General features: G+C 47.2%; 1 protein-coding gene across 1 annotated transcript in view; it reads left to right on the forward strand.

The window, feature by feature from the left end:
* The window catches only part of LOC146186465 (uncharacterized), a 129,751-nt gene that overhangs the window by 72,723 nt on the left and 31,925 nt on the right, over positions 1 to 25,103 (forward strand). The window contains exon 2 of the mRNA XM_084605691.1: positions 14,663 to 15,620. Coding sequence (XP_084461817.1) covers positions 14,930 to 15,620 — 691 coding nt within the window. The 5' untranslated portion in view covers positions 14,663 to 14,929. The remainder of the gene's footprint in view (positions 1 to 14,662; positions 15,621 to 25,103) is intronic.

The following is a 25,103-nucleotide window of genomic DNA, read 5'->3' on the forward strand; positions in this document are numbered from 1 at the left end:
CGACCTCTCACATATGTAGGTTACAGTATAATTTTTTTAATTTCTGGAAAACAAAACATTTAAGCTTTAAATCATCGCGGATGTGCAGACACATTGAGATTGTCAGCTATAATGCGTCTTAATGCATTTTTAAACGTTTGAACTGTAACCAATAAATATATCCCTGTGAAATGAGAGTTCTTATGTCACGTAGTTTTGTTTTTATTTATCTGTCAAGAAAGAGGAGCGCTGTGAGAGCGACTGGTAATTAAAGCCCTGTTGTGCACGTTCACATTACCTTTCAGTCTTCGCTGCATTTTATTTTATTTTTTATCAGAATGTGTACACATAGAGAGAACCACATAGAAATCGCACTCTTTCGCCGGTGATGCGCGTTGGTTGTTCAACGGTCGTGTGGGACGGAGCACAAAAGTTCTAAATTTGCATAAAAGGCAGAATAGCTGTGCTGCAACATCACAATGTCATCGTATTTAAGCACCGAGAACGTCTCCGCGTTAAAACGCGCGTCGAATCTCTATCGCAAACGCGCATGACTTGCATGACACTGAGAAAGCAGGCCGCTCCTCAAAGTATTCGAAGATTGGGCCGCGAAGCGTTTTATTTTTTATTTATTCAATAAGCAGTTTTACTTCGAGCTGTTGAAGCATGCTTTCTATTACCACCGGTTTTTACATTACACTACTCAGAGAAGACCCGGGAAGATTCGCGAGATTTAAGGGCACCTTGCTAAGTACCCATACACTCTATATTTATAGCTTTAAGTGTTATAACTTCCGTCTAAAGTGACGACATCGGGCGATTTGCCTAACAGGAAGTCGCGAACAGGCATTCGGAGAGACAGGAGGCGCAGACAGTGCGTCTTTTACGACCAGAGGTTTGCGCGTAGCGCTGTCCTCTCTCGGCGTTTGCAGCTCACACAGGCGTCGGTGCGACCATTCGCAGGTCGTCAATCATCTCAGTATAGCCGCTCGCGCAGCGGCTGCTGCGTGAGTGTTTGAAGCTGCTCCTCTTCCCACAGCAGGTGCGCAAGAGAGCGGATATTGCGTCTCTGCCTTCTCAGGCCTGTTTGGTGCTTGCGGCTAACATACTATTCGGCGTGATATATTGAAACACGGCATGAGTAATGTTGACGACTGCAATTTGACACGGTCGGCTCTGCACTGCCATGAAAGATGTGTATGACGCTGATATTTGCGCAACAATTAGTTCCAATACTAGGTTTACGCAGATGGAAATGTGGCGTTCACCATTAAAATTTCCACTATACATCATTTTGCTGCGAAGGGACTTGTTCTGCCATTGACTTGGTTGCCAAAGGGCCATGGACCTTGTTTAATTATTTGCTGATCAGTTCATTCAGTGCTTCCATCCGTAGGTCAAGTCCTGGAAACAATTTTAAAGCGGTACGTATTGTGAGTTTTGCGGTCTTAAGGTATATAAACTGCAAGGTTGCCGAAGCGTGTTCACTGATTTGTCGAATTGCGGGATGTCATAAATTGCTGAAAAAAGTATTATAAGTATGACTCTAGACATTACGACTTGCGACCGCCCAGATAGAGCCAGCTGTATATCGATGTCATATCATTTGTAATGGGTTTGGTCATGTGATTTCTCCTTGGACAAGCACTATGCGAAGAACGACAGGCAGTATATATAGTTTCTGTCTGTTACGCACTTAGCTCGTTTCCCATAAATGGCTTCACAACCGAGCTATCCAAAGCGGACGTTGAAAATCTTCGTTTTCTTAACGTTGAAAGATATTTCCTGGCTGTTTGTGGACATCCCACGACGCGACGTCTTTCTTGACTGAGCATGCAAAGAGGTCCCGTGCAATAGAATAGGCAGATATAGTTTGGAAATGGACATATTTGAAATTTTCAAACTGAATCTTTTGTCAATGATCGATGGACTGCCACCACGTAATAGTTGGAACATGTATTCTGTCTTTGCTGGTGTTTGTGTGCACAGCTGCAGCGTATTGTATGTATGTATGTATGTATGTATGTATGTATGTATGTATGTATGTATGTACGTATGTATGTATGTATGTATGTATGTATGTATGTATGTATGTATGTATGTATGTATGTATGTATGTATGTATGTATGTATGTATGTATGTATGTATGTATGTATGTATGTATGTATGTATGTATGTATGTATGTATGTATGTATGTATGTATGTATGTATGTATGTATGTATGTTGACAGAATGGGTTCTACTGAAGTTGAGGAAAACGCAGAGAGCTATGGAACAGAAAACGCTAGCTGTAACGTTAGGAGATAGGAAGTTTGCGGTGTGGGTCTGAGAAATAACTCGGGTTAATGACAATCTAGTAGAAATAAAGAAGAAATGGGCATGAGCAGGGCATGTAGAGCGAAGAGAGGATAACCGATGGTCGAAAATGGTAACAATTTGGATTGGGAAGGAAAGCGTAGCAAGGGACAGCAGAAAGTCAGGTGGGCGGATGAGGCTAAGATGTTCGCAGGGGCCAAGTGGATGCAACTAGCACAGTACCGGGTTAATTGGAAAAATATGGTAGAGGCCTTCGTCGTGCAGTGGACATAGTCCGGCTGAGGATGAGGATGTATCATAAAAATGAAAGCAATTCAATCACGAGCAAAGCTGGAGTTTTATAATATGAGGCAGCAGTTAGCACATTCTTGCGGTAAGCAGAAGACCGCAGCGTTTCAAACAGAAATGAAGGCTCATGCTACACAGCCCACAATAGCAGCTCCGGTTGTTTTTGAGCATTTGTACTTTAATGATATCACATTCCTTAGTTCTCCCTTTCCGGTACAAAACAGAAACGTTTTGTCATAATACTAAGTCAAAGTATTTAAAAGCAGCAAAACCCGAGAAACTGAAACCACCTAATGACGTCACGGCAAACCAACTTATGATATCCTGGATACGGCCAAAGAAACCTATCGTGTTCACGTTGAACAGAATTGACGACTGTAAGTCACAGCTGGAGTCGCTATTTAACTGAAGTGATGAAAAGAAAGCTCAACCTTTTGTCATGCAACAAACGGAGAGTGGACATAGACGGCTGTGGATCCAATGACGTCATGCACTCAAGGTTTCCCGTATAAACCTCTCAGATGGCGACCATAAAATGGCAGATTTTAAAATAATTTAATCTGGAACAAAGCACGGAACCACTGCGAAATTTGGTACAAATGACTAGAAAACGGATCAGAACGTATTGAGAAATAGAAGGAAGGGGGGGGGGGGGGGGGGGGATACACATTGTCTTTAGCGATGTCGGCAGATCAAGTATCTCTTTTTGTAATATGCATGTGGTAATCCTAAATCAGCAATTCTTCTACGACGCGTGGAATGTATGTATATGCTAGTTCAAGAGCGTAGACTCGCCTTTTTTTATGGCCGGGAAACGGGAGGGGGGGGGGGGGGGGCAGGAATGGCACTATTGTAACTGCGTGCAAGATGGAATGACTTGCGATTGCGCGCACGTATACCTTTGAGTTTGCTGCCTAGTCTAGCTTCGCGACCTTGCGGCTGAACCACCTAATACCAAAGGCATGTCAAGGAAATCATCATGGCTTGCCCCTTATGGTTTTTTTTTTTTGCCCATTGTAAAGTTCACAACAATAAAGAAAGGCAAAGTCATGAGAAGGCGTGTATGGTAAAATCTTATTATTAGCAGTATACGTTTCTGTGTTGTGTGGTTGTTCACAGTAAAAGAGAGAAGGGAAGACCGTTCTGCCGAGCACTAACTTCAGCAACGGAGGCAGTACTTATCTTCGCTATCGAACGTTTCGGAAAGCGACGTCTCTTCGACGCGGACTACAAGTTGGTTAACCGACTCGGGGCTCCCTTCCCTTGCTGAATGTTATGCTCACTTGGTTGTTGTGACTTTATTATCGCAGGCAAGTACCTTGTGGCCTAAAGCCCCCTGCCACAGGCGTATACTCTCAATACATGGCGATGAAATGATGTTTCTTTCCTTGATAGGCACCTATAGACTGAGCCCACGGGCGCCGTGACTGATAATAATTAAAAAAAAGCTGATGGTTTAGCTTGATTAAAACTAGCTTGTAAGCTAAAGCTTCATTACTAATGGTTTCACGTGGTAAAGCTTTTTATATGCAAGAGAAGAAGCCGGCCAAATGGAGCAAGAAAATTCGCAATACTCGCTTTCTTTCGGAAGACACCAACAAGAAGGCGGGAAGGATGAAGAGTCAACTTGAGCCTTTGAATAGTTGGCATGGTTACGGTGCATGAGCTGTATAGTGACTCGCGTCGCTTACTCGAAATGCACCGCTGACTAGTCTAATGTACCATTCGCTGCAAAAGAAACACCCTCATTACATATGAGCCACGCGGATTTTCGGGCGCCTCATATCGTATCCACTATAGGAAATGAAGCGCGATTTTATTCACCGTTCATCCTTCTCTGTCACCACCTCGCACAAGCTACAATCTTCAGGATCGCTATTTTGCGGTCGCATTCCGTGTCACGAGGTGCTCGGCTATGGTGGGAAACTGCGAAGTGTGTTATGGAATGCCTTTCACGTCCGGGGTATTAAACGTTTACTAACGAGCCTGAATGGGGGGGAGCTGAAAAGGTAGGGCGGGGCCAGGCGGAGATCCCTGCCATTTTCTCCGCGCTCTCCAATGTTATTATTGCTGTTAACGCTAAGCTGCGAAAACGGCATAGAAACCAGATTTTTGAATGCGTGTTTTTTTTTTTTTTTTTTTTTTCGTATATGATGCGCAGTACATTGGTATAGACACCCGTCATATGTGTAAACAAAGGAGGCGCTGCGATCGGCAGTGACGCGGGAAGTAAGTAAAAAGCAGTATGCCTGCACCGCGCTAATGGACGCTGCTTTTGAAACAAATTCCCATGTGCGAATATGCCAAAACGTGCGCGTAACTCGTACTTTGAAATATTTTTTTTTTTATGCATGAAAAATGTTCCGCCTCTTTTTTTAGCGCCTCTGAGAGGAGATGCACTGCATGAGGCCTATAGTTGGCAGCAACAACGCGACTGGGATAAGACAACCTGGGTTGACAGATTATATGGAGCAGATGAAGAGCGATATTTTTTCCCAATTACCAACCTTGTCATGTGCTCCCGGTTTTTACATATATGGAGGTCCGATGGACTGCTCTCATTTTGCTCTCTTGGCTTTTGGAAGGCTGCACAAGCGGATACATAGACGTTTTCCTCGATCTTCGAGCAAAAATTTAGTTGACTTTGCTGAACTAAATATCTGTAGCCGTTCTGCTCGATCAGCGGTTTTTTGACGTTGTTTAAGTGTGTTCGTCTAGTTCTGAACTACACCCAATGAGAAAATTATGATAATCTGGTAAACCACACTGCGTGACTTCGCCGAGATATGCCGATGTTTCATGCCTTTATAGCACCCCTGTTGAAAGAGGCGCTGGTTGAAGCTCGCGGGAGGAAAATTAGAGGAAAAAAAATCAATACTACGATTTGGCCTACTATATGTTTCCCATGTTCGGTACTGCTTCGGCAGTGTCCAGTTAGAAAAGTCGCTGCTAATGCTAAAGGTGAACTTGAAACAGATTCTGCGTCGTCCTTTTCTGCGCAAAGAGATGCGTAGAGCGGGTGAATGGAGTCTAACCGCCTCCTTGCGTTCTACTTATATAGCCACACGCGCACTGCAGATATCGCGTCTAAACATATCATGCTGACGGCATGACAGCACATACATAAGCTGCGAGTTTTTGTTGTTGGGCTGTTTGTCACGCGACCTAATTTGTGTAAGCGTGCGAATTAAGTGCCTCATACGAGTTGCTCAAATATACAATGCTATAGTCGCGCAACCAATATCTCTACCGCGGCCGTGGCCGCTACCCATCGCTTCCTCCTCTGTCTGACCTCAAGCAATTTGTGGAAACTGGTGACGCTTCCTTCCGTGAGCCTTGCGACGCAACCAGTCGCACCACCACTTATCGGCAGATCGGGAGATAAAAGCTGGAAGACGTGCGAGCATGGCATCCGCAATGCAGATGGTCTGGGATTTTGCGTGCATTACGAACGATTGAATGAAAACTTGGTTGAGAGACTTGGCAGGGGGATGTGCGGCTGGCGTCGCTTTAGTCCAATGCTGATGACAGCGCCGCTGCGTCTCCGTGGCAGCAATGCTTCATGTGGCGTCAGACCGCTAAGTGGTACTCGCCTACGATCTCTACATAATAATTAATCTTTTTTTTCTCTAATTTGTTTTCGGTTACGTTAGCTAAGCGATGTTTACAACGTCAAAGATAAGCATAGATTCCGGAATGAACAAGCTAAGATATAGTCGCGTGCTTCGTAGTTTTAATTCACCACAACGTTACGGCCTCTTTAGCTCAAGGACCGGAATTGAAACTATAACGGTAAGGCAGTTTACTAGCTCAAGGACTCACTAGCTCTAAGACTCACTAGCTCAATCTCACTAGCTCTAAGACCAGGATCACAGCATGTACAACAATAAGCCAGCTCCGGGATTAAGTACAACGCTAAAGCCAGCTTCATTCGCTCAAGGACCGCGATCACAAGTGCAAAGCTAAAGCCAGCCTCAGTAGCTCAACAGCCAGGCTCGTAAGTATGACGGCAAAGCCACCCTGAGTAGCTCAAGAGGCGTAATACAATGCTAAAGCCAGCCTCACTAGCCTAAATGGACCACAAGTACAACTTAAAGCGAGCCTCTGTAGCTCAAGGGCCGAGATTACAAACACAAGATTAAAGCCAGCCTCACTGGCTGAAGACCTGGATCGCTAGTGCAACGCTAAAGCCAGGTTCTCTAGCTCAAGAACTAGGCTTCGAACAAGTACAACGCTGAAAAATAAACCAGCTTCATTATATAGCTGAAGGTTCGGGATCACTAGTGCCGAAGCAACGATTACATTACTCTTTTCCATGCCTCACGTGACCTACATTGACTTTTGCTGGATCGTTGCTGAAACCGAAACCAAAATAGGTAAGAGAAAAAATCCACTTGTATATTGTTTAGCGGTCATAAGCGAATACCATGTGGTGATCCATGTTAAGTGTTGTCTTACACATCACAAAACAGAGAGCATATGGCAGAGATTGGATGCCTATACTACTGCCTTAATTTATTCCCTAATTTAATGGGAGTAAATATTTGCTTGCATCGCGACAAGAGCCGTCTTTTTTTTATTTTTTTTTTTTTAAGTTGCCTCAGGTCTTCTTGTTGAATACATGCTAATGACGATTTGACACTTTGTATACCTTATGGCAGCCACCGCGTGACCCGAGAGCTTTAATTATTAATATTTATGACTAGAAACACTTTCTAAAGAATGCAGAGCAGTTCAGCACGTGTGTCGGGAATTGGCTCAGTGCGGTCGTAATGAAATATGTGCCTCCCATTCGCGCAATAGCAGGAAATACCGAGTTTATTTCTACCACATGTATGTGTAACATTCCTGGGGACCTTATGGCAGCCACCGCGTGACCCGAGAGCTTTAATTATTAATATTTATGACTAGAAACACTTTCTAAAGAATGCAGAGCAGTTCAGCACGTGTGTCGGGAATTGGCTCAGTGCGGTCGTAATGAAATATGTGCCTCCCATTCGCGCAATAGCAGAAAATACCGAGTTTATTTCTACCACATGTATGTGTAACATTCCTGGGGACAGTAGTGTGTTATCAGTGAGTTGGACCACAGAGAATAGAAAACCGCATTCTACGTCTCTATAAAACAGCAATGCAGCAGCTTGACTGGTTCGGCATAAGGTGCTCCATCCCAACATTTCTTTAACGTCCCCACGATTCTCAAAATCCGCCATGCGGTGACACAGCGGCATACTTCCCAGTCCGCAGGTGAGAAAACGTCTTACATGTATATCAATAACCAAAAAGCACCGGGAGCAGCGAAGGAGAGCGAGACCGTATGCCGGACTACCGGCTCTCCTCCCTCTTGTGAGCTTTCTCTGCGCGAGCGGCGGAAAGGACCCTCGAGCCATCCGGATGGCTCAGGGAAACAAATGGTCCACGTCCGGGCACTAATGACGATGTCAAGTCGCTTGCAGAGAAGCGCGCATGCGCGCAGAGAGCTTACCATGTGGTGCGACGCGTGTACCTGTTGGCTTCTTGTACACAGGAGGGTGATGGGAGCCCCGTGGGAGGGAGGAGAGGAGAGAAGACTACCGCCGAGAGAAAGGCGCGGCGGCGGCGCTCAGGAAGCCTGATGAAGCGATGGGGCCCCCTGTTTCCAACGGGGAGGCTGAATTCTTCCGCTTTTGAGCGGTTCTGAGAAAACGCTGTTGCGTGGGTCTGACCTAACAACGCGCGCAGTTTCTCCGGCGACGATCGGCCGGGCTGCCTGAGTGCCTCCTTCCTGTACACTGGTCTCCCCCTCACTTCCTTTTTCTTTTCTTTTTTTCTGTGACCTGTTTGTCTGCGCGCGCAAAGCTGCGCTTGAGCGCCGTAATGTGTTTCTTTCGTTCGTTTGCTAACAAAAAAAAAAAGCGGTGGAAAAACAAACAAACAAACAAGCCCACTTTCTCATTCCTTTCGTCTTCCCGCGCTATCATCTTCAGCTGTTTTAACGCCAAGCTTCGAGTTCAAGAAGAGGATGCGTCTCCCAGCTAAAGTTGACCTCGCGACGCCACCTCACGCATTTTACTGACACAGTTAAAAAACCGAGTTTCCGAACACTTTGAACGCAGAACGGGACGGAATACGTTTGCTCGTAGCTCGCTTGAAATACGCACGAACGTAGCATCGATGCCCTATAGTTGTGTTTTTGCCATTTCTTGCTCCACAAAGGACCGGAGTATAGGCTACACACCACAAGCATCAAGTAGCGCTGTGCTCTCCTTTTGTCTTGTTCAGGTTCTGATTTCCTTGTCAGAAACTTTGCGCGTATACATAACGGGATAGTAACAGAACAAGTAAAAACGCCTTGTGTTCAAAAAGAAAATCCTTCTTGCGGTCGCTAATAAGGTGCGTGGTTCTCCGAACCTGTTTGGCATGCAATTTCAGCACGGTAATAAATCTCGCCAGCGAAGCCCTACTTTAAAGACTGGCGAACGACGCTTGCTTTAAAGCCACGAACCTTGCTTTACGGGGCTTGCTGGCTTGCAATCAGCCGGCGTCGTCAAACACAAGTGTATACGTTGTATGTATATGCATGTAGCACAAGCAGAACAAGCACGTATAGACCTTTGCTCTTTGGCCTACATGGAGTCAAACTGCACGTCGATTTGTGATAATACCCGTATCTGGGAACACGTGCCTTTCAGCTATTGCGCCTTTTATATAATTTTTTTACTGGTTCGCGCATAGCAAGGCAGTTGAAAGAAGGATGTATCATCGTTTCCTTGCGTGCTAATGTGGTGTTGCTTGGGGATCTAAGCATATGTTTGTGAAATATTTAAGGTCTTTAAATCTCACCTGTGTAATGATGCAAAATTTCGCTTCGTGCTACATAGTTCCGAGCAACTGAATACTTCCCGACTTTATTTTAGCTCCATGACAATTTCTTCCGCACTAGTCATAGGGAGCAATATACCCCACGCAAGGATTAAGACCGACCCAGAGAGAGCTAATGTAAAAGGTTAATTCCCACCATCTTCTGAGGGAGCTTTAAATTTTCAACCAAGCTGACTCTGGTACTACGACAGAAGCGGCCACTGCACAATCACCCAACGAAACGAAATGGCGACTCAGCGGTGAGTCAGTCGAGTGTGCAGCGTGTTCGCGCGGTCTCTAAGCGCACTAACTCCGCGCGAAAGGTTGCCGATTGTAGCTCTTCGGAGAGGGTGTCAGTCATGGATGGAGCGTTTCGCGGCAAACGGGTTTCGTTGGGCCCACCGCCCAATCCCGCGGCACGAGACGCGCGCTTCTTTTCTGAGCATCAACAGCATCGCGCGCTCCGGAGGGGCCTCCTGGGCGTCTTGAGCGCCCACCACAACTGCTGCGCAAAAGCGAGGACGAGCTGCCAAAGCGCGCTACGCGTGAGAGAGAAAGCGAGGCGACGCTGCCGTTTCTTTTAGAAGCGCACGACCTCGATCTTTCGCCGAGCCTTCGTCTGGGTTCCGTTGAAAGACGCCTGGGGAGCCCGGAAAACATGTCGACCCTCTTGCTAACAGCCGGGTGCATTTCAGTCCCATTTGCTGGGGCCTGAAACAACGGGCTCACTTTTTTGCTTCTTGTCGTCTCGGCTGTATACCTGCTGTCTTCGACTCGGCAGCGCATTTAGGCTGAATTTTGAAGCCCGTGAGCGTTTATTTTGCTTTCTTTTCTACTTGCCTCTTGTAGATTTTAAGAAACAGAAGGAGTGAGTGGAGGAGACACGAAGCTATGGATCCCAGGATTGTTCTGAATTGGTTCGAGAGGCAAAGATCACGGATGACGTTAGCAAGGAGGTAATTTGAATTAGCTATAGGCCACCCTGAGCATGACACCTAATAGGGCCATGGTTTTAGCCTACACTAGTGTAGAAAAAAAAAAAAAAAAAAAACCATTGGAGGTATAGGAGATTTGCTACACTAGTGTTTCTGGTGTAGGTAAAAAAAAAAAAAAATGGCCCCAATATCGAACAGAAACTGTAGACACAGTATTTTGTGACGTCTGACGTGTAAGTGGATGTAAAAATTTTAGTACAAGAATATTATACGTACGTCACAAGGCATCATGAAAGTTCATGTCTCGCGTGACCTGTACAAGTGAATCTCTCCGGTTGATTGTGGGAGGTAGAAGGGAGATTGGTGAGAATTCTGACATCTAGGAACGCTTGCCTTCTTTTGATGTCTTATGCTTAGTTGCCTTTTTCTTGGGAGCGAGTTTCTTCACCGATCAATGTACTGAAGTCACAAAAAAGCAGGCAGAACACGAACATCGGGTTCCATTTCATTCGTGGTCCCTATAGGGTGCCGCTTCGCATTCCCTCTGATGATGATGATAATGATGCAAAAGAGCATGACTGGACGTCTTACGGCGCCTTGTGGTGCCATATATCTGCACTTTGTAACGTGAGCAATTATGCGTTTGTTTAGTTTTAATGCATAAATACAGCGCAGGGCTCATATTTCGGCGAGAATAAGTTCTTTAACATGTATACTGTAGATATTTGCCTTACTACAACAACGGGTGGCGATTCCAGTTGAAAACTACGATTCATCATCTGATGCGGCTTATATAGGGACGCCGTCTAGTGTCTCTTGGCTAGATGGCGGTTGTCGTTGGAGCTCCTTCTCTTTCATGGAATCAATCTGATTTTGAACTGCACCCATCAAAAATTGCGAACTCTTGTGCAGCTTGCCTCAAGCATTGATATGCGTACATATTTCCTGTCTTTACAAGGCAAGTTCAGTTTCCGCCAGCCATTCGTATACGCTGCATGGTTTTGCAACCATCCTTCTCCTTGCTTTTTTTTTTTTGTTTTGTTTTCTTGTCGTCATTCTGGCTCGGCACATGTAGCCGCTGCCCTCGGAAGTCGCCACCGTCTTAACACCCCGCAGCGGCTTGACTTAATTGGCCTTATCAGTCGAGTTGCCCGGAGCGCTGCCATTCGTCAGGAGGCCCTACGCGATGTGCTTCTTTCGTTTATGAGTTGCGCGACGGAGGGGCACGCACGGAGACATCGGCGACCCCTGCCTTGACACGACGGGGGGAACGGAAGGAGGGGCAAGATACAAACGCGCAAAGGTGTAAGCAAAAGAAGCAGCGGAGAAAGAGTCTACTGGCGCCATCTGCCATCTGCCTTGCAATCGCGAGCAGCGGGTGGACAGCAGCTGACGTGACGCCTTCACTTCACCCCTATAGCGTTGTGGAGCAAAGAACGAGGGAGAGAAGTTGGCTGGCTCGAACGAGACCCGAATGGCGACGAGAACGGCTCACACAACGGTCGCAGTGGCTGGTTTATGAAAGGAGCTCCGTGTTTAGGGATGATTTAGTGCATGAATGTGTCTCGGCCTGCAGACTATACCTGTACCTACAACTCCCTCCGTGCAAAGACTATAACAAAATCACTTCTTGTGTACCTTGCGTTGTAAAATCTGATATACTCGGCTGAGCAGAAGAAGTCACGCTTTCTCACTGAGCGGAAACACTCCAGGCACACGTCGAAGGAAAGACTCATTGCAGAAATGTGAGGGTCACAGTTATGTCATTAGTTCTTGCCTTGCCACCTCGAATATGAGAAATGTTGGCTTCTGTTAATTTTAGCTCGTTTATCACCTTTTAGCTGCTCGTTTTTGTGGGCTTTGCTCCCAGAAGGTACCGACAGTGTTTTGTTAATGTTTATCCGAGCCCGAGAAGTCGATTGCTGTTTCATGTTTTCTAGCTCAAAAACACATGAGCATAAATCTAAATTACCCGCTAGCTCAACAATTAATGCTTATAAGTATACTGTTCGCCATACCCTGCCCTCATCTGAAGGGACACTAAAGGCATGCAGCCTGAAACAAATGATGTTATCTGTAAGTATTGATTATACCTCTCTCTATCTCGATCTGGTTATGTGGATGTTTACCAGGCAGCTAAAGACACATTTATTGGCGGAAAAGCTGAACTTAAAATTCCTCCTGCCAGTTTGTACCCAAGACGTCCTTATCGAAGAAAAACATGTTTCCACTGATTTCAACTGAATGGCTGTGTACCATTGTTTCAGGTGACCACGTCAAAATTCAGTGTCCACACACGCGTTTTGTTCGCTCAGTCGGCCGGGGGTGGCTATACGTGTATTGATTTTATTTTGTTTTTTGAAGAAATGTCATTTTTTAGTGAGCTTGGTCGCGTAGTTATGACTGAGTGTCAAATAGAAACAGGCCCACTTGCAGTGTCTCTTTAACAAGTCGCCGGACATGCAGTTCGACATGACAGCTTTTCACCTTTCTTTTCCTTGTTTCAGCGAATGCGATTCGAGCAGCATTCCATTCCAGGAGCTTATTCTTCATCTTCCGACGACCGCTTTTGCACAGCCATCACGAGTGCTTATTTCGAATTATGCCCCACAGCTTATGACTTCGGAGACGAGAACTTCTCATTCATTTCGAAGTCTTGGAGTCAGGATAGAATGAGAGGAAGAGATGGTACACGGAGAGAGCTACACGGTGTGAAATAACACTGAACAAAAATAGAAGGAAGGGGGGGGGGGGGGGGGGGGGGCAACTTTTCGACCCCTCCCTTCACCCTTGTTCAGTGCTCTTTCATCTCGAAGTCATGGTCCCGCAATGCATATTGTATTTCGTTTTACTGCGGCTTCGTCACTCTGTAAGCAAGGTTTCGGAAAGGGCGGGAAGCATCTCATTGAAGCACATCCAAATACATAAAAAAGGACACTTTCTGTCACGAAATACGTATTGCTAATATTTATTCGCATGAATACATCTTTCGCGGATAGTAACGTTAGCACGAATAAAGCGATGCACTCTTTTTTCTTATTGAGGCAATGGGTGTGGTGTAAGTTGCCAGTCGTCAGTTGAAGCAAGCGATCTGATTAGCTTATAAGCTGATTTGATTGGTATTAGGAAGCAGCCTATGCGGAGGCAAAGAAAAACAAAAAAGAGAGATGGCGATGTCATTATAATTCAACTTTCTGCAGGGCATGCACACATGCTCAATTTGCCTAATTCACCATACTCCTGCCGAGGCACGCTCGGGCCTCGGCGCGTAAGGAAACGACGCTCGAGGGGCTCCAATCTTTAACCCCATCAGATGAAGGCTTTCGCAACTTTCCTTGTTCGCGAGTTAGCGAGACACTAAAACTACCTCACGCTCAGCAGCAAGAGACGGCGGATTGTTTTTACGGCTTGGTCTGGAGCCAGGCGTCCCTTTCTCTTCCCCCATAGTTCTCTCTATATCGACCATAGTCTTCGCGTTGGCAACAGCTGGTTTTTTTTTTTCGTTGTTTTTTTTTCAGCGACCTTCTTTCCGCCATGTGCTGCGGTCTCTTCCTGTATACTTCGGCACTCCCGGTACTGGTCGCGTTGTTCGCATTCGCGAGCGCTTCTTTTATCAGTCAAGGTTTCCTGACGGCGTAAGGATATCAACTATCACCGCGGCCAGACCTTTTTTTTTTTTTTCTTTCTTTCCGTTGATGGACCTCTCGTATTTGTCCTTCAAACGAGGTCCCTCCTGAACGATGTAGATTTATCAGCGGAAGTTTTACTTCGGTTAATAATGCCGTAGGAGAAGGGTACGCGCCAACTGTTATTTTCTTTCAGGAGTACTTTTTGATGTTGTTGAGGGGCGTGCCCTTAGTGACTGATCGCGGAGGGTAGAAGCCAGCCATTTCAGTCTCAGCTCATGCTTTTTCTAGTTTTTATAGACATGACCACAGCATGTCTATGAAATTACCAGTTAATAATCAGCAGGGGCAATGGAGTTTCGTACAACTAACCTCATGGCAAAGCAGATAACTCGAAGCTGTTCCCTTAATATCGAGAGACGCAGTCCTCATTGAGACCGTTCTATGTATAACTACTGCGGCGCACCTGGCGTCAAAAAATACTCCGCCGCGTTAGTCACCTGAGAGAATGGCGCACCAAAATCTAAGCCGCGAGGTGAACTTTCTGACATATACGCCACTTGTCGGGACGGGTAGACAGCCACGGGCACTTCTTTTTGTTTTACCGATACCGATCTCGTTCGCCCATGCAGTTGTGCGCGCGCTCCATAACAGACTCGATGTTCTCTGTGCGCAGGCTTGGATGCTAGCGGCACAGTCTCGCAGCCGGAAGCAGCAGCGCGAGCGGCGGGCCTGAGCTCCGTTCGGCCCGCCAGAAGGAGGAGGAAGGACGAGCAGAGACAACTCCGCCGACACGTGTGTGTGAGTGTGTGTGCAGTGTTTGAGAAGAGCAGCGGAGAGCCCGGTGGCCAACGTGGCCGGCGTCGCACTGGAGACGGCCGAGGCGTTCGCGCTGGAGCCTCAGCCCCAGACGGCCACCAAAATCGGGGACCTGGACCTGGCCATGAGCTCGTACTTCGCCAACTCGTACCTGCCGGACATGCGGCCGGCGTCTGGCGGCGTCGGCAACGGCGACCACTACGGCGCGCCGCCGCCGCCTCCGCCGCCACCTCAGCAGCCCAACGGTGACCACTGCGACCAGAGGCAGCAGTACCTGCAGCATTCGTACGGTGGCTCGCCTCAGGGCTACCCGCGTTTCCCGCCGTACGATAGGCTGGAGATCCGCGCCATCAACAGTGCGCCCAACTCCCCCAGCCCACCGAGCGGCTACTACGGCAACCACTGCGGAGCCCCCGTGCCGCCGCCGCCGCCGACGCCGCATCAGCAGCAGCAGCCACCGCAGAGCATGACCCACCCGAGCGCGTACGTGCCCGCCGCGGCGTCGGTGGACGGCGGCCAGAACTGTCGCGGTTCGCCCAGCGAGGCGCCCGTTCCGCCGGCGATGGCGCAGTACCCCAGCTGCAAGATGCAGGGCCCTCTGGGCGGCGGCGGTGACCTGCCGGCCAGGGCGGCCTCGGAGTGCGTCCAGACGCCCGTCATGCACCAGGCGGCGTGCGGCAGTCCGCCCGGCGTCCACTCGCCGCCGCAGCAGCAGCAGCTCTACTCGCCCAGCCACGGCGGCATGCCCCCGAACGGCCAGCACAACTCGGGGGCCATGCCCAGCCCTCTCTACCCCTGGATGCGGAGCCAGTTCGGTGAGTTCCCCTCTGGGCGCTGGTGGGTTTCAAGGTCATCGAGGGATGGCCCAGGGGCACGAGCGGGCCCAGATACCGGAAGCGCATTAGAAGCGCGAAACAAATGTGATGCACCAGAGACGGACAGCAGACATATTTTTACCTCTCTATGCATGGTTGAGCGTCGCCTGCCTTGGACTTCGTGTGCAAGGTTGATTTTAACACGAGTGTATATATGGGCCGTGAGAGACGCCGGACAGAAGACATAGACACTCAGTTCGAACTTATCTTGTCAGTTTCAGCGTAGGAATAAAAAGTGTGCTTTAAAGACTGCAGGAAAAAGAATGGTCAGAGCCAAGCCGAGAACATGCACGCGTGGCGTAGGGGAATGAAAAGTTGCACTTGCATGCGTGCTGTTTGCCAACTGTGTCATTGAGGTGCGTGCATTTATAAAGGCACCCTTTGGCGTGAACACCTGTATGACGGTGCGATCGGTACGGTGTTTTGTGGGTATGGAGAAGTGCGCTACTGACTCGGGAAAACAACCTATAGGTATAGGCTGTGCTAAAAGTTGTGGAGTCGCTTTTAAACGAGCGAATACGTACTAAATATTCCGCCTGACTTCGTGACAGCAATGCCCTACTCTCCAGGGTCACGAAAGCGATTCCATGCAGGGAAGGGCTTTGTGATTGCACATGCCTTGGACACGGAGTCTTATCACTGTCATACAATTAACATAGGCTTTACGATCGCCGTTTTGCTCTAACTGTATTTAAATATTTACTTTTGTTTTAATTACGAAATGAGTTATAGTTCGACACTGCGTGCAGCCAGCGCTTGCTGCGCGCAACTGCAGATGTCGCAAACAGGCCGTGTAGCTGTCATGCCGCGAGGTGTGACCTGTTTTCCATTAACTCGCGCATTTTTTGCGGGCATAAACAAAAAGAGAGCTTTGCAGAAATAATATACCAAGAGTGAAAACAGTTACTCCTCTGCGTTCCATCATTGTTGGAAACAGGTGGGTTATACGGTGCGTTCGCCGACACATACGAACCACGTACAGGTGGGCTTCAGTGATTTTATACTGTGTCCTATACATATAGGTCGGACGCCAATGTATACGCTACTCGTATGGTCGTTTTCTTTCTCTCTCTCGCTTCCTACGTTCTAGCCTCTTTTACTCTTCTCCCTAGTTTCGATAGCGTTCGTCCGGAAAAGAATCATCTTATCGCCCTGATATGTTCTCGTCATTTAGAGCATCATTTCAACGTTTCACACAAGATCGGTGCTGTCCTCTAGGTGTCACCAAGGTCAGGTGTGTTGCAATGTCACCGCATCAAGAAGCGGTTTAGTGGAAGTGCTCCCTTCCGCGTCATGCGCTGAGAATATCAAGCAAGCCGCTTTTAGCAGACGCTTTCGTTGTACTTAGTTATATGCAGGTATGCAACTTGGAAGGAAATCCGATGAGGCGTTTTACAAATGCAGCTGGCGAATGTTTCAGTTCTGCGCTTAGGATCCGATATGGTTCCATGCATTGTTGTGCATGATAAATAACTTTTGCTGAAAGCGCACTAAAGTGTTTGGCGAGGTTTTTTTTTTTTTTTTTTTTTTTTTCCGTATCAGCTGAACTCTAAAGAGAGAACTGCGGAGAGAGAGAGGAAACTTTATTTCAAGAAGAAAAAGAAGAAAAAAAAGGGGGCAGTGAGTGCCCCCCCCCCCCCCCCCCCCCCCCCCTCTTGCGAATGGCAGCATCATTAACTGCAAGCAGTATTAAGTTCCATCACTGAAACGCAGGCGTCCATTGCACATAGGGGCAAAGTATGGAGGCGCACAACTTGAGGACCACATTAAACTATGAAACACGACATGTTTCGTTGCCGAATTAAGTTTTCTATGTACGTCGTACCAACAATCCCGTGCAGTTCCATGGGTTTCTCACGTATTTCATAGTTTCTGGTACCACAGAACAATAGTTTTCGATGACCCCTTTGTACAAGGTCCTCCTGTCAACACACTCACTTTCGGTGGTCGTTCGCTTTTTCCCGCCAAAACGCGTCATTTAAACCCTCAATGTGATCTCACAAAGAACTTAACAGCTGTGGACGGGAGTTTCCAAAGTACATAACGGCGCATGGGCACGCGTGAAGGGCACTCTTCAGCTAACTGTTGACGTTAAAGTGTTGCGGACTAGCTATAGTGAGTTAAAGCACAATTTATTCACTTAAGCACCGAGCTGTGCTTTGGCGAACGCTTAATGACGCAAGCATCTGAATTTGCCGTGAAGCGAATGGAGACGCCAAGGCTGAGCGAGCACGCGTACGCACTCAAAGCTGACGTCATCCACGTGTCACTGCGACTGCAATTCTGGCGTTAGGTATTCACGAAGGCTCGGGGATTTTCCTAACATTTGGATTCTTTTGTAAGCGGTACCATCTTTCTTTTAGCCGGTCGTGTTGTCTCCGCGAGTTGCTCGCGACGCGGCAAGAAAGAGGAGGAAAACATGAAGGAGAGAGTGGATGGCAAAGCGGGCGAGAAGAGGACAGTCGTTGTGCATGCGTCGAAATTTCGCAGACATATTATTCCTGATCGTAAATCAGTCCGGAGGGGGGCTTGCCCGGGTGGTCCGTCTTTGAAGCTGCACTGAGAAAGCCTACCGCTGGCTTCGGCACAACTGTTATGTGCCAGCACCACTCCCTCCTCTCCAATCTCTCTCTCTCTATCAGTGTAACCGCGACGAGGTAAACGCTGCTCATCGCCACTAATCTTTTTCGGCTCTGACCACCGCTCACCGGCTTCGTACTCTGCTCGCCAAGCCGGTGTCGTATAATTCCCAGAGCACATGACACAAGGCTTGCACGGTACCCACTCGCCTGTCCGCGCGCGCAGGGCGGCCGCAATATATACACGTTCGATGTGCAACTCTCGTTTCTTTCTTTTCTCGTTTTCTTCGTTTGCTTTTTTTCCTTTCGACTTTGCGTTGTTGTTTTTCGTCCAGAGTTAGCTTCCTCGTTCTGTGCACGGCGGCAGCGCCGTCGGCTTAATCCCTCCTGATTCATGTCCGATCAGCCTTTTGTTCTTGAGCGGGGCCGGTTAGGCCGAGTAATCCTTGCCCAGTTTGTCAGCTTCCCTCTCAAGGACTCCGCGGCCGGCTCTCCGCTATCGCTGTCGCTGATCAATGGGAGACTGTCGTCGCCGCCTTGAGGATCCTTGGGTGTGTCTTTTTGTGCGGGTTTCCAAAAGCGGTGACGTCGCTTGACGTGAGTGCGTTCCGTAAGGCAAACGAGCTTCACGCGCGTTGGCTCGCCGTTGAGGACCTTGATCTTGCAGCCGCCTCTCGCGCTGGCCCGGAATGAACAATAGGCAGATATGCAAAACACCGCGCACGTGTGTGTGTGCTTGCATGCGCGGTTTGGTCGGAAGTTATAGCCGAAAGCGGTGTTGCTTAACGTATCGAAGTGGTTACGCGTTGGCCGGGTTTGTTTATCTCGTATAGATACTCGGTAAGTTTAGACGAAATGTAACGTTCAGATCTGTGGTTGCCACATCTACTGTAAGCGCAACAGCATTAAGCTGTATTCCTGGTCTTAACGTTTCCGCCTGACTAGCTGTCTATAGCTGTCTACATAGGCTGTCCGCAGCACTTGTATTTAGCAGTTCTTGAAGTCGAAATTGCATATGCAAAAGGAACTGCTTTTTAACTAGGTATATATTGAACAAAGGGAAACGAAGAAAAGGATTAATGTCTGTAAGGGCTCAGAAGACAAGCGCTGATACTTTAGTATACCAAAGATATGTACGCGAAAAGACTGGGCCTTCAGCAGAGCCCCAGCTGAAAGCTAGCTCCTGACAATATCGGTCAAATGCTGTCTTTCATGTCAGTATATACATGCCGTTAAAGCATCGCACTAGGCGCGGTTTCCTTATGTCTTTGCTGGTTTTCTTTTCTTTTCTTTTTTTTTTTTAAATTGACGAACTATAAACACCGGTTTCTTATATATCCAGTAGCCAACCCACCATACATGGGAACAAAAAAAGGACAACGTTAATACAATTCCAGGGTTCGTTTTCCAGGATTAAGAGTGGGAGTAGGGGAGGAAGTTAGGCATAATATATTCGTTGATATGTAAATACTGCAACCTTATTCAGGAGTTATAGCTGTAAGCGGTTAGGTGAAAATAACCACAGCAGAAAATTTGGCACGCCAAGAGGACATGGTCAACAATAAACATAAACATATAAACAGCCACAGTATAGGCCAGCAAGCGAAATCGATAACAAGAGATCGAACGTTGGCATGTAATAAATGGCAGGGTAAACTGCCCAACATATATATGATGACCACCAGGAGCTCGTATAGATGGAGAGGGCAATCTAGGAGGAATATATATATATATATATATATATATATATATATATATATATATATATATATATATATATATATATATATGTGAAGGAAAGAAAGCCAACAGTCGGCAAGGCCAAGGAAAGCGTTGGGGATGTTACTTTGTCTTTTTTTTTTTAATGTTTACTTAGATAATTGCAGAAATTAGTAATGTAATCTTGTTTAGGGGAAAGATAATTAAACACAAAGTAGAAGAAAAAACAACGTGACGATGGTGGGAACCGAACCCACGACCTCCGAATATCGCGTCCGGTGCTCTTCCAACTGAGCTACATCGGCCGCTGTCCCCCCTGCTACTTGTTTGGGTATTTATGTTGTCTGTATACGAACCTTGAGAGTGTTCACCAGCGCCACCCTCAACCATAGCGGCGGACGTAGTATATATATATATATATATATATATAAGCTAAAGAAAAAAGAAAAATTGAATACGCTATGCCCATTGCCAGTAATTCTAGCCTGTTCCATTCAGACGTTAGCAAACGTTCTGGTGGCATTCTGACACGTTGATCGCTGAAGCTATAGTTTTTCGGTCGTGGCTTCTGTTAATAGGCTGCGTGCTGTTGTGATAGTGGCTCTTCACACTTCGAAAACGTGACACTGATGGGACAAATGCGCCGTGGTTCATTCTGGTTCACAGCAGTTGCCCACTTTGCGGAGCCAAGCAAAGTCAGTAAGAAACAATTATTTTTTTTTCTTTTAAGGCTGTAGTGCACGGTCTGAAATGCAGCAGAGTGATGTGGTTGTTGCATAGGCCAGGTAATGAGGTACGTCATTCGTTTTCAGGCTACTGAAGAATTAGGGTTTCTTTTTTTTTATTATTTCACCTGCAGCAACTGCATGAAGGCAGCTGGCGTGCAGGAAGAACTGGTGTAGCCGCCGTATACATCACAGCGGTATAGCCACCCCATCGTCATATCCGTTTCTTCTTTTTTTTTTTTTTTTCGTTGTTTCAAAGCCAAACTGTTTTATTTAGACAACACAGTTACAGTTGTCTAGGGCACAGACCAAAAGACAGATAAGTGCCTCGCAAAGAGTGTGCCGCCTTCTTCTAATGAGGAGCACAGGATATTCAGAGCAGAAGAACACTCCAGACACACTTAAATTATGTCAATAAACGACCTTATTCACACTACATAAAGAGTCTGCCCCCTTCTTGTTCCCATTGAGGAGCACAAAGCATTTAGAGCAGAAGACACACATTCAAGACACACTTAAGTTACATCAATAAACGACCTGTTTCACACTAGAAAAATGCAAAATATTATTCTTGTGGAAAAGCGTACAGTAAAATAATGAAGGAAGAATCGAATATAGAACCCGTTGAGTAGAATAGACGCTGCTGAATGAAAACAAATGTTCTCGTCCATAACTGGAGAGCAGTTGTTTTGCGTATATGTTTCTGAAAAATAGGCGAAAACATCGTGGAATTTCATGGCCCAGATCACATCCTATTCTCTCTCCTACTGTCGTGTTCCATCACCACCCTTCAATTTCGCCCAAATAGACTGAATACTTGCAGTGAATGCGTCCACGGCACACGTGTACAGATAAGCAGCGTGTTTATATATAATGCCGGCATGTGTCAGGCCTGAGAGACCCTAAACATGGACTATTGACTTTCTTAGACACTAGTGAGGGCAATAAAATGACGATTTCGAGGATGCTGTCAAAGATGCAGGAATTCCCTCATTATCCGGCACGAAAATTCCGGGCTGTCTATCCCAGCAGACAAGCACACAGTTCGATAAGTTATCGTACGAAGTATACACTGTAGGGGCGGCCACAGAACCCGTGTGCCGGGCCTGACACATTCACTGCACTGCGGATTAGGAACCGGCTTGCTTCCAGTTTCTCAGGGGGTTTGAAAACGCGGACCGGAAAAAGCAGCCACGCTGCCTCATTCCCCACCCCGATCACGCACTCGTATCCAGATCAGGAGGCGTCTGACTTACCGCCACCGGAACGAGCACTCTCCGCGACGCTCTCATTTCTCACTTTGCCGCGCACAATCCGGCGCGGGGGTCAGGTCGGCTGCAGGCTGCCGCATGAGTTCGCGCACCGACATCTATACTGGTAATCGTGATTTGGCGACCGCAAAACGAAAAGCTGTACGCAGCAGGAGATCGCGCGCGCGCACACACACACACACCCGCACGGCCCTTGACACGGCTAACTATGCAAAAAGCGCGCTTACTCCCTTCCGGTCTACGTGTTTCCGTCACGTGCCCCCCAGTCACCCCTTGGGGACACATCTTTTCGGCGTTCAGTGTGTGAGCGGGCAGCAGTGCGACCCAGCCTGACAAGGACGGGTTCGGCGCACCCCTGCCAAACGAGTCAACACTCTCTGGTTGTCGCCCTGCCAGAAAAAACTAACCCCCTGGCCAAGAAAAAAAAAAAAAAAACGGAGAAAAGAGTGCCCAAGATGGCTCTTCGACAATGCCGGCGCAACTCTTCAAAGGCGTAGCCGGCGTCATTAGGGTGAACTTCGACGGGTTCAGAGCCAGACATGGGCTGCCCCCTCTGTATTCTTTTTTCTCTTCGGCGCCGTGGAAAGGCAGTTGCATTTCACATGGCAGTGCCCGTAAGGCACGCGTAACGCACAGCAGGGCGTCGCAGTCAGCGTAAAGTCACCCCCCCCCCCCCCCCCTTCCACCACCACCACCATTTTTTTTTTTTTTTCGTCGTCTGTTTTCACCCGCTCCGTCGCCTCGTCGCTTCTTCTGCACCCCTGCCTGTTGCAGGCCTCAAGTCGGACGCATCTCTCTTTTCTCGCAGAAGGTCTCTCTTTTTTGTTTGCTCGCGCCATGTTCCTCCCCCCTGCCCGTTTATTTTTTCTTTCTTTTTTCTTCGTCCTTCTGCGGTTTGTTTTAGAGCCTATAAACGTCACCGAGATGGCTCTTTACGGGCCGACCCATGTGGCGCGCGGACTATATACGAGTGAGACGAGAGTGCTTTCACTTCCTCAGGCGTTCTCTCGCTTTGTTTGGGTTCCCTTTTCTTCGCTGTTCGGAGCCTGTTCTTAGCCGACTGCCACCCAGGACTCCCTCAAAGTGTTTCTGGGCCCGTCGAAGCCGAGAAAAGCGCGCGTGGCTGGCCGTGGGAGTAAATGCTGAGTTGAACGAGCTTACGACATTTGACGCCCGCTTCACTCCTTGTACATGAGGATACTGCGATGATGGCGGGTCAACTGAAGCGTTGCACGACAAAAAGACCTTGTTTTCTTCACCGTTGCGACTGGAGTTCATTGTCGTACTCTTCCAGTATTGTTGAGTAAGCTTACTGCATGGCGTTGTGCGGGGCCAACTATGAAGACTCGAAGAAAGGGAACTCCTCCGATAGGGAGGGTACAGGTGATGTGGTGCTGTTAAAAAGACTTGCAGATGAAGTTTACTCCATTGGGAGGGGCTGAGTATTGCAACTTCCTTTGTTTCGTTGGTTGTGAAGATAGTTGTGGCAAAATCGTGTTAAGTTTACGGTCGAAAAATGTGTGCATTCGCCCATGAACGTTTTCGAAATCTTAGATGTTACAAAAAATCACAATCTCCTCAGGCATTGACGAATGCACTTTTGCGCAAGGAAATGCAAATCTGCACGAACTATACCAGCTGCAGCAAATGTATACTTTGTTGTAATTTTTGTGTTCTGAAAACTTTTGTGCGCGCGTGTATACGCTTTGCACTATCTCGTATTCATGTTGCTCAGGTCCTAAGAACTACACTCAGGTTATACTGTGAAGAAATAATGACCAATAATTGTATGCGTCGTATACAATAATTGTTTCAAACTGCGTCTACGTTCTAACAGATTCGAAGCATTCGCTGGCAGCTACATAATGAGTTCACAACGCTTTTTCAATAACCTGACACACTGGTTTTCTTATAACCGCACTTGTATGGGATATAAAAAAAAAAAGAAGGTCTTTGTTTTCTTTCTTATATGGGAATGCCATGTTCGCGAGCCCTTTGGCATGAAGGGATTAATAAGTCACTTGAATTACTTTCTGTCTGAAGATGAAGGGAACTATTTAATCAGCAATCACACCACAGCACTGTTGTTGTTCTCGTAACAACGGAGGATTTGGAGTATAAGTTGCTGCACCGCGAGATGCGCACCCCTACTTTTTTTTATTTTATGGTTGCTACCGCTTCACAGAGTGGCACTTACAGGAAAAGCAAGCTACACAGGTGCAGTCTGTATGGTCTATAAGCCGTGTTGAGGTCCAGCAGGTCAATCGCAGCCCATTTGTGCGGTGCTCTTTCCGACAACTTGCCAAAGAACGTCGTGCGTCATTGCCATATATCTCACCAAACCATAGCCTTCTTCCAGCTGTATTCATAGGGCAGTGTCCGTGGAACACTGGCGCACAGAGCACAAGCATTCTCTTTTGTGTGGCAATACAACTGAGCTCTCATATAGATAACGTGAGGCTCGATGAAATCACTTTCGTCCTAATAAAACACCAGAAAGCACTGTTTTGCGTCACGCCAAAGGGTAGAAAACCGCTTCATCGCTACGCGTACTATATTTTGCTTCCTATTCTTTTTTTATTTATTTTTATTTTATTCGCGGTTTTCTGTTTCGTGTGTCGCCAGCTGCAGTGAATGAAATGTTGAGTTCTATTTTGGGCCGAGCGCTGCCGAACCTGCTAGCAACCTTTCCTCCCGCACACAGCGCTTCACTGGGTGAGCGGAGTAGTGAGAAAGGGAAATAGGGGGAGTGAAGAAAGGAAAGTACGCCGAGAACAGAACTGCCATCTGTCCACTCTGCTGTACACTTCCAAAGAGAATAGACGTTCTCTCTCTCTCTCTCTCTCTTAGCCGAAGCGGCGTTTCTTTTTTCTATGTTCGACATATGGCTTCAACATGTTTACACAAGCTTTTACGCAGGCCACCAGAAGTGCGCTGCAGAGCCGTATTTTTGTGCTTTGAAATATGTGCAGTCTTATCTTTTCCAAGGAGAGTGAAAACAGTGTAAAGAACCAAAATTAGGCGGATATCCAGCCCGAACTGTTCGCCATGAAAGTGACTAAACTCGCCATATAAAAAGAAGACGAACACGTCTAGAAATATCAGTCAAATCCTTGGAAGAAGGTTTGG

This window comes from Amblyomma maculatum, chromosome 6 (assembly GCF_055883805.1).
Source record: "Amblyomma maculatum isolate TAMU_Amacu chromosome 6, ASM5588380v1, whole genome shotgun sequence".
Taxonomy (NCBI): domain Eukaryota; kingdom Metazoa; phylum Arthropoda; class Arachnida; order Ixodida; family Ixodidae; genus Amblyomma; species Amblyomma maculatum.